This window comes from Cololabis saira, chromosome 11, assembly GCF_033807715.1.
Source record: "Cololabis saira isolate AMF1-May2022 chromosome 11, fColSai1.1, whole genome shotgun sequence".
In the NCBI taxonomy this organism is placed as follows: domain Eukaryota; kingdom Metazoa; phylum Chordata; class Actinopteri; order Beloniformes; family Belonidae; genus Cololabis; species Cololabis saira.
In genome coordinates, this window is record NC_084597.1 from 3,242,412 (window position 1) to 3,261,697 (window position 19,286).

Genomic DNA, 19,286 nt, shown 5'->3' on the forward strand with positions numbered 1-19,286 from the left:
ATAATAAAAAGCACCAGTTATTAGGCAGTAAGGGCAGTAGATCCAGCAGGTAAGTATTTAATTAAACAGTAATGTTTTTAGCTTTAGCCCTGACGTAAAGGAGCTGACGGTTTGATATTACCGGTAAATTGCTAAAGAACTTTTTCCTGTGGTCTTCTCCCCTGCAGAGGAGCCCAGCATGTGCTACTACTACGACGGCGACGGCGTTTGCGAGGACTTTGAGCGGGAGACGGGCGTCAGGGACTGCGGCCTCTACACCCCCAGCGGTTACCTGGACCAGTGGGCGTCGGCCGTGGAGGTTTCCCACGAAGAGAAGCCCTACTGCTCCGGAGAGGTGGCTGCCGGGTATCCTGCCGTCACCAAGGTCAGTCTGCCGGAACGGGAGTGAAAACAATACTTACTTACGCACTTACTTACGCCTACTACCCCTTCTGGGGCAGAGGCCGTCAACAAGCCATCTCCAGGCATCTCTGTCTTGAGCGACCCCTTTTCCGCTTTCCCTGTGGGTTCCATTTAAGGGCTTGGCTTATGATGGAGTTTGTGGCTTTCGCAGGGTACGGCCGATCCAGCGCCATCGGCGTTTCTTAATTTCTTCTTCCTCAGGCAGCTGGTTTGTTCTCCCCCAGAGTTCAGTGTTGTGGATGGTTTCTGGCCATCGGATGTGGAGGATCTTCCTGTTAATAAAGACCTGTATTTTCTTGGTGGTAGCAGCTGTGAAAACCGCTAATAATAACCGTTATACCTTCCAGTGACTTTTGGTATTATGCTGTTATTCGTCCTAAAATAACAAATGGCCTGTCTATACTTTTGATTTTGACATAATAAATAGTGTTCTAGGTTAAACTCTTGCTTAATCTCTACATAAATATCACATGACGTTCATCCTATAGAGTTCACTTCGCCATTTTTTAGAAACTATTATCACGATTTGATTCGATCTGATTCGATCCGATATTGATTTGGGTTAGTGTTATTAAAACTGTTTTTTCAGCTGTTGCATGAATGATATGAATGTAGTTCTGCAACATATTAATACTAGTATTATGTTGAGATTAAACGGTAGTATTAAGTATTGGTATTGGTAGCTAATTATGCTGTAAGGACCAATCAGCTCCCAGAATGCTGATAGAACTGAAACAGAAACATCGTGGGTCAGAATTATCAAACAGATCCAGGGAGGAAACAGAGACGGAGGAAATCGGTTTTATTTTTAACACATTCCGTCTTTATTTTTCCCATTTTCGGACTATTTCGGTTTTTAATCTTTGAGGATTTGGTTTTTACCATTTTATGCAAATGTATACATTTTATGTATTTTATGCATGACAGTTAATAAAGTAATGAAATATTGACAATTTATGCAATTATAACTGAAAACTTTAATGTTTTCATGCCTTTAAACATATTTAAAGGTAAAAACATGGCACCACTTATTCTCGCGTCAAACAAAACATTCCTTTTTTGGACATAAACAAGAAAATACCAAAAGTTTTAATGTGATAATCAAAAAAAAATCGATTTTTAGACATACGAATGGATTTTTAGGGATTAAAATGAGAATCGATTTAGAATCAGATAATAGATTTTTTCAACACAGGCCAATAATCACACCCGCTGGTTACGGTGCGTCGGTATCTCTGCTGCTTTCTTGTGATCTGTTTTACTCACTGATGGGAAACGAGCCTCGGATTGGTCGTCTCTGAGCCGCAGAACTCTGCTGCTCTCGTTAAAGTCTTGTTAATTGTCTTAATTGACAACGCGAGAAGCCATCGATCCACCAAAGCCCCGGGGAAGCATCGATCTGTTGCTCTGGCGATGCAGAAAGGGACCGAGGGCTCAAAACATTAGGATGAGACACACATGCAGTAGCTTCACATTCAGGGATCAAATAAATAAAAAGAGTCCTTGATTACACTATAGAGGGTCTGCATTGACGTCACTTCCCCACTTACGCCCCCCTTACTCTCACTGAGTGGCAAAACATCAGCAAAAACAGCTGCAACTAGTGTGTTAGACGGAATAACAGCTGATTATCGGCTTAAATTAGCGTCAGTTGGACTTGACAGTGACCCGTACAGTTACCAAGAACCAGTGGTCCATGGACATTAATATTTGGTACAGTTAATGTTACGATCACCAGTTAGAACACTCGGCTCAAATCTGTGACCAGAACATCAAGGACACCACACTCGAGTTTCAGTTGCGTATAAAAAGCAGGTTTTATTCATGAACAAAGGAAAACCCCCATGACTTAACACCATGAGTCTGGAGGTCTGACCAAACAAAACAAAAAAAAGGAAAAGACCATGAGGGAAGCCTGAGCCAACCACGCAATGGGCCGTCGGACCCAGAACTTCCCTCCTTGACCTAACCAGAGCAGGAACCTAACCTTAAAACAAAATCCGAGGAAAGAAAACCAAACTGACAGACCTCCATCATCAAAGCAACACAAACAAAGAAACACAGGAGCAACCCTGGCAACAAGGTGAGGCTGCCTGGTCTGAGAGAGACCACCTGCTCCTCCTGTCCTTCTTTAATACAGGCGGAGCCAGATAATCACCTGATGCAGAGCACCTGAAGGGAGACAAGAAAAAGGGGGGGGGGAGGGAGTGCATAACAGTTACCAAGAACCAGTGGTCCATGGACATTAATATTTGGTACAGTTACCAAGAACCAGTGGTCCATGGACATTAATATTTGGTACAGTTACCCCAAGAACCAGTGGTCCATGGACATTAATATTTGGTACAGTTACCAAGAACCAGTGGTCCATGGACATTAATATTTGGTACAGTTACCAAGAACCAGTGGTCCATGGACATTAATATTTGGTACAGTTACCAAGAACCAGTGGTCCATGGACAATAATATTTGGTACAGTTACCAAGAACCAGTGATCCATGGACATTAATATTTGGTACAGTTACCAAGAACCAGTGGTCCATGGACATTAATATTTGGTACAGTTACCCCAAGAACCAGTGGTCCATGGACATTAATATTTGGTACAGTTACCAAGAACCAGTGGTCCATGGACATTAATATTTGGTACAGTTACCAAGAACCAGTGATCCATGGACATTAATATTTGGTACAGTTACCAAGAACCAGTGGTCCATGTACATTAATATTTGGTACAGTTACCAAGAACCAGTGGTCCATGGACATTAATATTTGGTACAGTTACCAAGAACCAGTGGTCCATGGACATTAATATTCGGCCAGGAATCCAGTTTCCTGACATTTATATGTACTTAATTTCTACGCCGGGGAAATACAAGAAGCAAAGCTTGAAGGCTTACAAAAGTCTTGACGCTTGGTCCGACTTCAAGGCAGGATTTGTTGGCGAAATGAAAGTGATGAGAACACCGAACTTTATGATTTGACCGTTTAACGTTAGCTACCCAAAAATCCAACATTACCTGGTACAAAATGGGAACCGCAAATCCACGTTTCGGTGCCTGGAATCCAGTTGTTTCTGCGAATTGCAGCGATCCATTTGTCTCTCTTAAGCTTATTTTTCGGCAGTCTGTAAAACGATAACTCTGATTTCTTGCTAAATCTATGAGTACAGTCGGTCGCACAACAGCTCTTTCCCATTTTAGATGTTTTCCAGTTGCTCAAACTGGAAGTTTATGCTGCCACGCAGTCTTTCTGACACTCAGTCTTTCTGCCACTCAGTCTTTCTAACACTCAGTCTTTCTGACACTCAGTCTTTCTGACACTCAGTCTTTCTGCCACTCAGTGAGCGAAACCTGCTGTGAAGTGGCATCTGTGACGTCATGCACATTCCCTCTATTCCAATAATATTGCTGGTAACTAATTAACTAACGAACGCTGGTTATCATATTAACGCCATTTGCCTCATTGTTGTCCTTTCCAAATGAGAATCGCTCAGAGGTGTCAAGTAACGAAGTACAAATACTTTGTTACCTTACTTAAGTAGAAATTTTGGTTAATATTTGGTTTTGGTTACTGGAGTAATTATTTTTCAGACGACTTTTTACTTTTACTCCTTACATTTTCACACAATTATCTGTACTTTTTACTCCTTACATTTTAAAAACAGCCTCGTTACTCTATTTCATTTTGGCCTTTAATAAAAACTATCCAGTTAAATTGCTCCATCTGGATAGAGTGAATTTGGTTGTGGTTGTTTCAGATGTTCTTGTCCAGTTTTGTTCTTACATCCGTTCCCTCAGATTCCTGCAACTAAACTTGGATGTACATTCCAATAAAGGTTAGGATAAATGATAACATGAACATGAAGTTTGACTTTTTGCACCATTACAATACTTATAGGCAACTAGTCATCATATCTGCTGCTCTCTGAAACACATGTTAATGCTCAATAGTACACATATATGCTTCTTTAATATATTTGCATTATACTAAGATACATTCATTTTCAATGGCTTTTGTCCTTAATGGCTTTTTTCCCCCTTACATTACTTTTACTTTTATACTTTAAGTAGTTTTGAAACCAGTACTTTTATACTTTTACTTGAGTAAAAAACTTCTACAGGAGTATTTTTAAACTCTAGTATCTATACTTCTACCTGAGTAATGAATGTGAATACTTTTGACACTTCTGGAATTGCTAAGGAAATCGATAAAGAACCGAATCGTTAAGCAGAATCAAAAATGGAATTGGAATCGTAAAAATCTTATCAATTCCCATTTGGTCCAAAACCGTCTCGTGACGACTTGAAGGTTTAACTCGTGGACGTGGTTAGTGAGGAGTTTGTGTTTCTCCCCCGTCGGCTGGATGACGCTGGCGTTTCTGCTGAGCCAGCTGGCCGTCAGCGGCAGATTTTCATCAGCAGCTGATAAGAGTTGTGGTGTTTGTTCCGCGTTGAACTCTTTGGCTTCACTCCAGCTTTAGTATTTCCAAACAATTAGTGCTGATGCATTATTCATTTTCAGAGACATTTTTTGATGCTTTACGATGACCTAGAATTGAAGAATTTTGCATGAGTTGGACTTTCCTTTTTTTTTGTTTTGGAAAGTGAAGACCTGCACAATTTGCCATTCCCTCACACAAGTTTAATGGACACAGACACAAAAACACCAAGCTTTTGGACACGTAGAAGTGCATTAGCCTCAATCCCGGTTAATCCGCTCTCCCTGATATGGACAGTGAAAGGAAAGACATGTTGTTGACATACTATCTTTTTTTTTTTATCTTTTATTTGGAAAAGCCTTGATTTTACAGATGCAGATTTACGTAGCGTCAAAACCACTTCGAGTAAGTTAACGTAACATTGACATGACATTTTGTAGAACTTCTGATGTCCAATTTGCCTCCTGACTCTTCCCAGAATTTTCTTTGTAAAATATTTACATGGAATATTTGCATGGAAAGCTTCTCATCTTAAATATTACATACAGAAAACTACACACAAAGCAGAATTAAGTTAGCAAAAGTCAGACCTAATAGGTTTTAGGTTTTCAGTCCACTTAGACACATCTGGTAAAATGTCTCCTTCTCAATTTTTTAGAGAGAATGACAACTTTTCCATGACATATATTTCATATATTATTCCTATCCCTTCATCTATAGTGGGGGATTGACATACTATCTTTTTTCAAAGCAACATTTACCACGTAAGTTGTAGTCTCAAAGAAAAATAATAAAATGATTGATTTCAAACTAAAACTTCTATCTGTTTTATTTAAGTACAAACAAAATAATTTTGGGTAAAATATGAAAAAGAAAAAACAAAACAGAAACAAATATTCGGACACCGGCACTAAAAACTGGATGTCCGATTAGTCCAGTCCAGCCCAACATATTACTAAATACCACGTTTATCAAAGTTTTTAAGATTTTTTATTTGGGGTTTTCATAAGCTGTGGGCCATAATCATTAAAATTATAACAAATAAAGGCTTGGGGGGGTGAGATATTTCAAGCCTTTATTTGTTATAATTTTAATGATTATGGCCCACAGCTTATGAAAACCCCAAATAAAACATCTCAAAAAATTTGAATATTTTATGAAATCAATAAAGAATTAAATAATCAAAATTATAAAAAATAAAGGCTTAAAATATCTTGCTTTGCTCAGTGGAGCTCATGAAGTGAGCTCCTCATCACTGAACTTTGAGCAGATCTGTTCGGAGTTCCACACCACAGTTCTGAAAGACAAGGAGCTGCTTGTCTTTTGTCGTTTTGTCATTTAATTTAGGTGTGAAAGGGGGATTCTGGCCATTGTAGAAGTTTAAGATATAATTATCTTGATTTCAAGATTTATTCATGCATGAAGAATTACCCATGATGATGAATGCGTGTTATTATGTTATCAAAATGCATCATTCTTTGCAAAAATTCAGATTTTTTTGTGTGTATTCTTGCACTGATAAAAGATGTGATTATGGAGCTTTGAGACCACCAGAATGCACCATTTTGAGTCTATTTTTCAAAATTTTCCGGGGGAGCATGCCCCTGGACCCCCCTAGAGGGTTCGTGCGTGTTGCGCCCTCACTCGTCCGCGTCGAGAATTTTCCTCTTTTTTTAGGACAAGCCATTCTGATGCCTGTAAACAGCAGGTGCGTGGCTGACTAAAAGCTAAAGCTGTGTTTTGGGAATCTAGGGCATTTTCAGGACACAAAATTTATTTTTTCTCCTTTCACCATGCTTTGTTTTGGTCCTAGGAACAGTTAGCAGACCAGTCCCTGATGACCTAAGAGGTCTAGGGCAGGGCTCGGCAACCCACGGCTCTTTAGCGCCGCCCTAGTGGCTCCTCGAGCTTTTCTCTTTTTTTTTTCTCTTTTTTTCCTCTTTTTTTCCTTTTTTTTTCTTCTTTTTTTCTTTTTTTTTCTTCTTTTTTTCTTTTCTTTCTCTTTTTTTCTTCCTTTTTCCTTTCCTTTTTAATCTCGACATTTCGACTTTTTTCTCAACATTTCGACTTTTTTCTCAACATTTCGACTTTTTTCTCAACATTTCCACTTTTTTCTCAACATTTCCACTTTTTTCTCAACATTTCCACTTTTTTCTCAACATTTCCACTTTTTTCTCAACATTTCCACTTTTTTCTCAACATTTCCACTTTTTTCTCGAGGTTTTACTTCAACATTAATCTCGACTTTTCGAGTTTTTTCCCGAAATTATGACTTTTTTTCTCAACATTTCGACTTTTTTCTCAACATTTCGACTTTTTTCTCGACATTTTGACTATTTCCTCGACATTTCGACTTTTTCCTCAACATTTCGACTTTTTTCTCGACATTTGTCTTCATTCTAAGGCTTATACAAGACTTTTCATTTTTTGCGGCTCCAGACATATTTATTTTTTGTGTTTTTGGTCCAATGTGGCTTTCTCAACATTTTGGGTTGCGACCCCTGGTCTAGGGGGTTCATAGTGTAGAATGTACTTTGGGCCTTACCCGTTAAGATATTTATACACTAGTAGCAGTATTTTAAAGTCTATTCTATGACACACTGGTAGCCAATGCAGAGATTTAAGAACTGGTGTAATGTGTTCAGCTTTCTTGGTTCTTGTTAAAACTCTAGCAGCAGCATTCTGAATGTAAAATACAGTAAAACTTCCCCCCGCCGGACTGACAATGATGTCTGGTTTGAGGAGCGAATGACGTGAGGAGTTTGTTTATGTTGATGGAAGCGGTTCCAACTGCTGATGATGTGATTTACGAGGCCGGCGGACTTGTTTTCTGCTCAGGTGCTTCTCTCGCGATGGTGGCTGATTAACTCAGCCATTCAGTTTTAGTTTTTTTAGTTTAGTTCATTAGTCCTTTCAATTTCCAAAACACAAATAACCCAAAGTGCAGGTGTAAATCACCAGTGTAATACAAAAAAATATAATTGTTTGGCATATTACAGATACATTTTAACTACACTGCAAAAAATCAAAATCTTAACAAGAATATTTGTTTTATTTCTAGTTAAAATGTCTAATTTTTAGTAAAAAAAAATCTCATTACACAAGAGTCATCACTGGAAAAAACAACAATTTTCACCTGTTTCAAGTAGATTTTTACTTAAAATAAGTAGAAAAATCTGCCAGTGGAACTTGTTTTGTTTTGCTTGTAATAAGAAGATAAATCTTGTTCCACTGGCAGATTTTTCTACTTATTTCAAGTGAAAATTTACTTGAAACAGGTGAAAATTGTCAAATAACAAGTTATTTTTCTGGTAATGACTCTTGTTTTAAGTGTAATGAGATTTTTTTTACTAAAAATGAGACATTTTAACTAGAAATAAGACAAATATTCCTGGTAAGATTTTGAGTTTTTGCAGTGTAAAACCAAGGACCAAAAGGTGTAGACTGAAGCCTAAGCTTATGACGCTTAACCTTTTCACACAAAAAAAAGTTAGCTTTTATAAACTAGTGCATTTAGGATTTAGAGAATGAATCAAAATACAAAAACACAATTTAAACAATAGAGAACAGCAAAGTTTGCAGCAGAAACACGTAAGTTGTAGTCTTAAAGAAAAATAATAAAAGGATTGATTCCAAACTAAAACTTATATCTGTTTTATTTAAGTACAAACAAAATAATTTTGGGTAAAATATGAAAAAGAAAAAACAAAACAAAACAAATATCCGGAAACCGGCACTAAAAACTGGATTTCCGGTTAGTCTGGTCAGCCCAACATATTACTAAATACCACGTTTATCAAAAGATTTAGTTACTGTCACTTTTTTTTCTGTAAATTACATTTTAGTCTTTTATTTAGAAAAAATAATCAGAAGATTATTTAAGATAACAGTTGTCTGATTTGTCTAAGAAAAGTAAACAAAATTCTCAGATTCTCACCGACTCCAAACTAAAATCTCCAAACTAAAACTTCTACAAATATCAGTTTTATTAAGTATGAACAAAATGATTTAAGGTAAAATATGAAATATATATATATATATATATATATATATATATATATATATATATATATATATATATATATATATATATATATATATACATATACATATACATATACATACACATACATACGCATACATATACATACACATGTCCATAAGTACATGCCTATGTGTATTATACCTTTGGTTTATATGTATTAATCATTTTGTATTTATAGGTGCTTTTGAATTGTAATAACTTTATTTGTTCTACATTTATGGCCTTTGAGATTTATGTCACCACTGCTGTTTGAACAAAAAAGGTAGCGAGCTGCAACCAGTGACGATGCAGACGGGCCACATACGCATGAGGAAGCGATTTTTATCCGTCAAGGACACGACGTTCATGCAAAAAAAGCACTTTTAATTTGGAGAACATCCTGTTCCCCAAGGGTCATGTGATGGGAACACCTCATTACCGAGGCCCGTCTAAATATCTCCCCCCCATAACGTCCCATCAATCCACTCATGCTTTTAAGTGCAAATAAAAGATCAGGAATATCAGAATTAAAGTGGCTGCGCGACGCTGGAAACTGGAAACTGGCATCTGGATGTTTTGTCTTCCTTCACATTTTATTTGATTTGATTTGATATGTTTATTTGGTCACGTTGTAGACGTCAGTAGTCAATACAAAGTTTTTTTGCATGTAGATCAAGCAAGGACATAAAGGTGTAGACTGAAGCCAAAGCTTATTTTGTCTACCCTTTTAACACAATATCCAACATCAACGTCCCACTATAGTGCAAGATTTGAAAAAACAAAAGAAAATAACTACATGAAGAAAAAAAAAAAAAAAAAATAAAAAAATAAAAAGCATTCATATACATACATCCACATACATGCACCCTTCCATACACACATAATTCTGTCCATAATTTTGCAATAATGTGGCTATGCCAATGATTTATAATTATTTATGATCTTGTCTTTATACATATTTTTGAAATGTATTAGTGTATTACACAGTACACAGACTTTTTTCTCTACATTTTGTCTTTTTTCTCAACATTTCGATTTTTTTCTCGACATTTCGACTTTTTTCTCGACATTTTGACTTTTTTCTCAACATTTCGACTTTTTTCTCGACATTTTGACTTTTTTCTCGACATTTCGACTTTTTTTCTCAATATTTCGACTTTTTTCTTGACATTTCGACTTTTTTCTCAATATTTCGACTTTTTTCTCAACATTTCGACTTTTTTCTCAACATTTCGACTTTTTTCTCGACATCTGCCTTTTTTTTCTCGACATTTCGCCTTCATATACATACATCCACATACATGCACCCTTCCATACCATGTATTAGTGTATTACACAGTACACATCATTTTGCCTTTTTTTTTCTCTCGGCATTTCGCCTTTTTTTTTCTTGACATTTCCACTTTTTCATATACATACATCCATATACATGCACCCTTCCATAGACATAATACACACATAATTCTGTCCATAATTTTACAATAAATCTACATAATGTGGCTATGCCAATGATTTATAATTATTTATGATCTTGTCTTTGTACATATTTTTGAAAAATTTTAGTGTATTACACAGTACACAGACTTTTTTCTCGACATTTTGACTTTTTTTTTTCGACATTTCGACTTTTTTTCTTTTTTCTTGTCTTTATACCTATTTTTGAAATTTTTTGGTGTATTACACTTGCATTTCACTATCGAGGTTGTTCCACAGATTGACTATTTTCACTGAGATGCTTCTCTGTTTCACGGTCGTTCTTGTCTTTGACATTAACTGCAATAACACGGGGAATTTTTACATGATGACTTGAGCTTTATTTTAGAAATGATTAGTCATTTGAGAATCATCAGAGCAAACTCTCAGAGTGGTGCATCATGGGGAAGGAATGGATTTCCTGAACCCGATCCACCCGGATGGACGAAGTGACTTCTGCACAGGCAGAGCTTATTTAAAACCCCCTAAAAAACAGAGCTGGTACAGGAGCCAAAAACAGTACTCAAGTAAAAGTACTGTTACTTCAGAATAATATGACTCAAGTAGAAGTAAAAAGTAGTCATCCAAATAATTACTTGAGTAAAAGTAAAAAAAGTACTTGGTGAAAAAACTACTCAAGTATTGAGTAACTGTTGAGTAACGTCTGATTTATTTTTTTTAAAGGGAACCCTGCATATTAAGACATGTAGGTCTTAAAAGATAAATGTTGGTATCAATTATAACAATGTGATATAAAAAACCTTGTTGATGTCTTCGTTTTTATAAAATTTGAAAATATAATTTAACATGTAGGTCGCCATTGTTTTTTACGTTCTGGGTAGTACGTCACACGGTGGCACATGCTAACCCCCGTCCACTGTTCTGACACCCAGAAACAGATCAAAACACAGCTAAACAGGTGACAGCGCACCAGAAACACAGATGAAAACACAGCTGAACATTAAGGTGACGGCGCACCTACAAAAAAGTAAAATAAAATTAAAAAAAAGTGCAGCCCCATACAGCATGAACTATAAAAACACCATAAAACTCAGATAGACTAACAGACCACACGTTTCAACTAGCAGATAACCGATGCTACAATAAAAACCCCAGCCAGATCTGGCGTCATTAAATTAAATAAAGATGTTCTTGCCTATTTGAAGCGAAGTCTGCGCCTCCCGTTTCGTCAAAGTCCCGGGCCAGTCCCCTCAGCGTCGGGTCTGTCATCACCCAGCAACGAGGCCGGTTTTATGGGGGAGAGGGGGGGGCTATGCCCACTCAAACGTGCATCCTGCCCACCGGCGTCTCCATCCCGGCGGCGGCAGCGAGAGCGGAGAACGGAGAGCGGGTGGCGGAGCGCTGCGGGCTGTAGAGCCCCGGCTACGGCGTAGCCTACGCAGGCTACGGCGTAGGCTACGCCGTCTACGCAGGAGCCTAATGCACTGGTAAGATGCGCACAACATTGATCATTTTTGCAGATCTCCCGTGCATCACAGAACTTTGATCCAGTTTACCTGAACCGAGACGTCTTATGGGCTCCCTCGTCAGCCTCCACGGCCGGGACAGTGCTGCTCATCTATGTTTTAGATACCTGTCCCAGTTAAACTAACGGGGCTTATCTTCCCAGAGCCACCGTCGTACGTCATCGCCCCTAGAATGCATTGCGCAGGTAGAACATGGCACCTCCCGCAGGTCAAAATATGTAATAAACATTGTAGATTTTTAAAGCAATTAGATTATTTTATGTGTTTCTAACAACATATTTTAGTATAAGAGAACAATTGTGGCTAATTAGGGACTACATGTCTTAATAGCCAGGGTTCCCTTTAACACAACCATTCAAATAGACAAAAGTACAAAATAGTCATCTTCAGGCAAATTAAATCAATAAAATAATAAAATAAATTAAAACGAATAAATAATAGCTTAAATTAAAATAATCTTAAAGTAAATTCAAGTACTTTAATAAATACTAAATAATAAGTAATAAAAAAAAATATTACGACTTTATTCTCATAAATTACGACTTTATTCTCGTAATGTTACGACTTTATTCTATTACGACCTTATTATCGCAACATTATGACTTTATTCTCGTAATTTTACGACTTTATTTTCATAAATTACGACTTTATTCTCGTAATGTTACGACTTTATTCTCGTAATATTACGACTTTATTCTCATAATGTTACGACTTTATTCTATTACGACTTTATTATCGCAATATTATGACTTTCTTCTCGTAATATTATGACTTTATTCTCGTAATATTATGACTTTATTCTCATAATATTACGACTTTATTTTCATAAATTACGACTTTATTCTCGTAATGTTACGACTTTATTCTCGTAATGTTACGACTTTATTCTCGTAATGTTACGACTTTATTCTCATTTTATTATGACTTTATTCTCGTAATTTCCAATTATTTTTTTTTTGTCTTAGTTTGGCCCTAATACTCCGTCGTAGCAGAGAGAGATGTGAATTGAAATTACAGTTTAATACAATAACGCCTCACTAAAACACGAAGCAGACTCTGAGCAAAACAACACCGATGTCCAACTACTGTTGAGGTCTTGAAGTTCTTTTTCATGGCGGCAGCTGCCAGAAACATTTTTTCGTGCTGATGCAGGCGCTTATTGTCTTTGACAGGGTGTTTGAAAACTATTGGTACGGCGGTGCCAGTTGCCTGGCAAATCTGAGACAACTGTCATCAAAAATAAAACGTTGAGGTGTGAAATATGATGACTGCTGAGGTTTGGAGCTCATTCTCTGGAAGGGAAGGTTGAATACGTTACCTCTTGTATACTGATATTATCTAAAACATATTTTGAACTCACAAAGTCATCCTTTCGCAGCTCATGCACGTGTCAAACTTTATTGTTGTCATTCTCTTGAAAAAAGGCTTGAAATAAGCAAAAAGACTTCTTTCCTGCAGCTTAGTCCTAATTAGGGTTGCAAAGGGGTGGAAAATTTCCAGTAAATTTCCGGAAACTTTCCGGAAACTTTCCATGGGAAGTTAAGCTGGGGAATTTTGGAAATATTCCAAATTGGAAACTTTCCATGGGAATTATGGGAATTATGGGAATTTATGGGAATTAACTGGAAATTGGGGGTAATTTAAACAAACTGTATCATATCCAAACATTAGCACCTAACTTACCAGCTAGCTAGCTACTGTGTTAATACATTTTTATTTAATATTTGCAAGTTAAACATTAATACCATTATAGATCAAATATATTTACCCCATAATATTATCAAAACTTACTTGACTTTATATAGTCCGTGGGCTCAAATGTGTGGCTTCAATAGTCTTGTGCTTTGAGCTCAAATGTGTGGCCTCCAGGCTTCAAGAAATCACCTGTGCATGTGATGGAGGAATGCACAGTGCCTGTAGGGGGCGTGGCCTCAATAGCCCTGCAGTAAGCTGTGTGCATGTGATGGAGGAATGCACAGTGCCTGTAGGGGGCGTGGCCTCAATAGCCCTGCAGTAAGCTGTGTGCATGTGATGGAGGAATGCACAGTGCCTGTAGGGGGCGTGGCCTCAATAGCCCTGCAGTAAGCAATGTGCTGTGTGCATGTGATTGAGGAGTGTACTTGCATTAAATCTGGTTGTTTTAGCCAAGACTATGCTACAATATATTTCCCCCAACTATATTTAAGTTCCCTGTTAAGGGCCAACCTTCAATTCTGTAAATTTCTTATTTATTCCCGTTAATTCCCGTTAATTCCCATATATTCCCGTTAATTCCCGTTAATTCCCGTTAATTCCCATATATTCCCGTTAATTCCCATGGAAAGTTTCCAACTTTGAAAATTCCCGGAATTTTGCAACCCTAGTCCTAATGATCTTCGGCCTTTTGTCTTGTTATTTCAGAGAGACTTTTGCTTTTAGATATTGGTTTATTCCATTTTTTCATAAACTATTTGCAGCTTTTCCTTTTGATAGAAGACTTTTCTCAAATGTAAGTTTCACTAATTGTTTTCTTTTTTTTAATCTTTTTCTCATTTTGGCTGCTTGTGGATAAACAATTAGGTTAAGGTGGAGAAGTTATGATTGTAATAATTTACATATTTCATTTCCCCCTACTCAGATTAAAGGCGGATGTTGACCCCTTCATGACCCCACACCTCCTTCATGTTTTCAGTAGGATTAATTTAATTAAAGCTCATCAACCTAAAGCACTTACCGTATTCTGCAAACCATTAGGAGCACTGTAAGGCGCAATATCAATGAACGGATATATTTTCATTAGGGCTGGGCGATTTTGGACAAAAATAAAATCCAGATTTTTTCTCTCTGAAAATCCGATTTTCGAATTCGATTTTTTTGGTAAAACTACAAAAGACAATGTAATAAATTGTTTCAAATATTTTATCTTTATTTTTAAAGAAAAATAGCAAACACATTTCCCTATTGGGAATGAAGTGCAATTGAAAGATAAAAAAATCATTTCAATTGCGTTTAGTAAAGTTTAGTAAAGTGACAACATTTACAATTTTCTTGACCAAACAAACAAACTTGACCAAACTCTGTCTGTAATGCTTTTTTACATCGTCTTTATTAATAAATCCGATTTAGATTTAAAATCGATTAATCGCACATCCCAAGTTTCATACATAAGTCGCATGATAAAACGTATATGAAGCTAAACAAAATAGTCTGGTAACTTTATTCAACTCGTTCACAATAAGTCAGAATATCTTTCAGTTGTGAGTAAAACAGAAAAATGCATTTTAAATCATTCGTCTTCCAGGAGTCCACCAGTAAAAAGTGGCGTGGTACTACGTCCTGTTCTCTGATTGGTTCATCGTTGCCACCTGAAGTCGGTCTGAGGTTGGAACAACGTTGTATTCCAACATTTGATTATAACTGGATAAACTGAGTTTACTCTAAAAACCATCCATCCATCCATCCATCCATCCATCCGCCCATCCATCCATCCATCCATCCATCCATCCATCCGCCCATCCCTCCTTCCATCCATCCATCCATCCATCCATCCATCCATCCATCCATCCATCCATCCAATAATTTAAAAATTATCTCTCAGGTGGGTTCAGGCCATATTGAGCAGGCTGGCCTCTTACCTTAAGTTAAAGCAAGTCACTGCAGCAGCGGCGGCGCAGTAGCATCTGCCCCGGAGCACTCGGCCTCGACTTCACTTCCTTCACCAGAGGTAGGAGAGGAACGGGACCCTGTTGTGACATCGTCTCTCTCCTCATCTCTGGCTCACACTGACACCTTTTTTGATGTGAACCCAAAGTGTGCAAGTGACACACTCTGAGTTATCTTCCGCTTAGCCATGTTATTGTGGCATCTCAACTAGCCGGTCATTGCGCTGTGCTGGCGCACATGGCTAATTTGCATAAATAAAGCTGCAGGACTTGTGTTAAACCAATAAAAGTTTTGAATTTTATTATTATATAGCCTAATTTATTTATTTTTTTGACAACATTGAGACCCCCCCTAAATTTGGCTTTTGAGTCCTTCAGGGAGGCTCAAGGGTTAATCGGGGGGGTCGGACCATATTTCGCACTCTGCATCCATCCATCCATCCATCCATCCATCCATCCATCCATCCATCCATCCGTTTTCATAATTTATTAATCCCCACATAAAAGTGGATGATCATTATTTTTCATAAAGGTTCATAACTTAAAAAAACAATTCTCAAAGAGTAGACGGCGTTAAAACAACTGTAAAGAAATAAAAGAGCTACCTGAGCTCAGGTACGGCAGACAAACCTGTCACTACTACTCTGGTTCTGATCTGGTTTGTGTTTCTCCCGCTTGAAGCCGCTGAGGTTTGTAACAATATAGTATATTTTCTCAAGAAACATCTGTTGAGATCATTTAGTGGCCGTGCAAAAATAACCTTCAGACTGATCTAAGCTACCGTGTGGTTACGGCGGAGTCATTCCCTCGTTGTCAATCACCCAATATTTCTTTTACTTTTGACGCAAGTGAAGTTCCTAGGACCGTCGGCCTGACAGGATAAGTGAGAGTGATAACCGTTGCGGCGGCCGCGACTTGTTGTTTGGAATCTGGCACACGATGTGCCATTTTGATCTCAGCCGACCACAATCTCCAGACGATGTCACTGCCAAGACGCAAAAGTCGGAGCAGCAGTGAAGTTTTGCCACTGGCATTAGTGTCTGTTTCACCAGCAGCATTTATTTATTTATATGCTATACGTCCCGTTATTTCCCTTCTCTTCTGCTGTGAGGGGGATTAATAAAGTTGGTTATACACAGTACTGGAGTTGAGGGGGGATGAGGGGGTATGATGGGGGGATGGCACCCCCCCCCGAAATAAAAATGGTCAAAATCATCCCCCCCTGAAATAAAAATGGCCAAAATCATCCCCCCTTGAATAAAAACGGTCCAAATCATCCCCCCCTGAAATAAAAACGGTCCAAATCATCCCTCCTGTAAAACTGCCATCCCTCCTTTCCATCCCTTATGTCATTTCATCAATGAATGTGGTTTTACTGCTATTTCAACATTTAGAGTCATCAGCAGAAAAATAACTTATTTGACAATTTTCACCTGTTTCAAGTAAATTTTCACTTGAAATAAGTAGAAAAATCTGCCAGTGGGACAAGATTTATCTTCTCATTACAAGCAAAAAATCTTGTTCCACTGGCAGATTTTTCTACTTATTTTATGTGAAAATCTACTTGAAACAGGTGAAAATTGTTGTTTTTTCCAGTGATGAGTCTTGTTTTAAGTGTAATGAGATTTTATTTTACTAAAATGAGACTTGCGTGGGTTTCCTCCCACAGTGTATTTCAACACTAATCTCGACATTTCGACTTTATTCACAAAATTGTATTTCAACTTTATTCTCGAAGTTTTGACTTTATTCACTAAAGTTTGACTTTATTCTTGAAATTGTATTCCAACATTAATCTTGACATCAAGTGAAGAGAAAATCCGAAGTGCTCAGGGAATTGTTAAGAAAGAATCTTGAAGGTGCTCTTTGGTTTTGGGGGAAAAAACAATATCTAATCAAAAAAAGGGAGTCCAAGGCACTCTTCTTGTGGAAAAATATAAAAAGCCTTTATTAAAACATGGCTATTTAGTATAAAAACATGGGAGCAGAGACCCACGCGTTTCGGCGCAAGCCTTCTTCAGGGTACTGCTCAAACAGGAATTCCTAATTATATACACCTGCCCTGCACAGGTAGGAAGTCACATGAACCATTTCCCAGGTAAACATTACATACAAGGGCCACTAGGTGGCCACGCAGGTGACAAAAGCCAGTGAATGGCCAGGTAGAGAGAAGAGAAGAAAAATAAGATAAAAAATACATGCAAGAGCCACTAGATGGCCATTAATCTTGACATTTCGACTTTTTTCTCGACATTTCGATTTTTTTCTCGAAGTGCACAATAAAAAAAAAATCTTCCCCTCTCAAATATTTTTTCTAATGCATGGCCCTAATACTCTTTCGTTATATAAAGTAATGATATATAGACAAAACTTTAATGTTTTCATACCTTTAAACATATTTAAAGGCAAAAACATGGCACCAGTTATTCTCGTGTCCAACAAAATATTATTTTTTTGTGCATAAACAAAAAATACTAAAAGTTGTAATGTAATGGTGAAAAAAAAAATCGATCTTTAGACACTTAAGAATCAATTTTTAGGAATTAATATGAGAATCGATTTAGAATCGGAAAATTGATCTTTTCAACACAGACCTAGAATCTATCACTTTAAAAATATATCAAAAGAGCGCTGTCTCGCATCGTAAATGCTCACTAATCTGATATAATTGTTCAGGCGGTATAAGAGTCAGGGCTGAAGTCTCTCGTCAGTTGTCAGTATTCTTTTTATTCTTTATTTTTTGGGATGGAGTGTGTTTGGGGCAGAGGAAGTGGAGCGGACATCAGCTCCCTCTTATCTGGTAAACAACTCCTCTTATTGGCTTTGTGTTTTCGGTCCCGTTTGAAGTCTAAAGACAGCGTTGACTCTGAGTGAGTGCCATTGTGTCGGAGAGAGAGAAAGCGAGGCGGGCGGGCGGCGGCGATAAGCATCTTCACGGATGCGAGACGGCAACAACAGCACGACAAGGCACTTGAGACAAAGAGATGTCATGTCTGCACGGAATCTCAGGCGTATGTCCGTGTAGTCGGGTACGGTCGCCACCCGGCCCTGGAAATACGGAATTGTTCCGTAATTGGCAGTACTCGAGTTGTAAAAAGAATCAGGGGGGATGGTGGATTTTATCATATGGGGACAGATAATTTGTGCTGATTACAAATAATATAATATATTACAAATAATAGCAGTGACCAAAACACCTGCAGAAATACTGCAGGAATGACATAGCAGCAGTTAAATGCAGCCTTCTGTAAGCTTTAAATATCCACTGGGCTTACATCAAATACATCAAAACACAACAATAAAAAACACTTTTCTGAACTTATCAATATGACTCTGTCCTTCACAGGATAAGTGAAATGGATCACTGCAAAAACTCACAATCTTAACAAGAATTATTTCTATTGTCTATATGTCTTATTTCTAGTTAAAATGTCTCAATTTAGTTAAAAAAATCTCATTACACTTAAAACAAGACTCATCACTGGAAAATACCAAAAAAAATTTACTTATTTGACAATTTTCACCTGTTTCAAGTAGATTTTCACTTGAAATAAGTAGAAAAATCTGCCAGTGGGACAAGATTTATCTTCTTATTACAAGCTAAAAAAATCTTTTTCCACTGGCAGATTTTTCTACTTATTTCAAGTGAAAATTGACTTGAAACAGGTGAAAATTGTCAAATAAGTTATTTTTCTGGTGTTATTTTTCTGGTGATGACTCTAAATGTTGAAATAGCAGTAAAACCACATTCATTGATGAAATGACATAAGGGATGGAAAGGAGGGATGGCAGTTTTACAGGAGGGATGATTTTAAACG

General features: G+C 37.4%; 1 protein-coding gene across 1 annotated transcript in view; it reads left to right on the plus strand.

Annotated features, from left to right (window-relative positions):
- Window positions 1-19,286, plus strand: part of pappaa (pregnancy-associated plasma protein A, pappalysin 1a) — a 272,874-nt gene that overhangs the window by 122,800 nt on the left and 130,788 nt on the right. Inside the window, exon 10 of the mRNA XM_061733629.1 lies at window positions 168-364. Within this exon, the coding sequence (XP_061589613.1) occupies window positions 168-364 (197 nt within the window). The remainder of the gene's footprint in view (window positions 1-167; window positions 365-19,286) is intronic.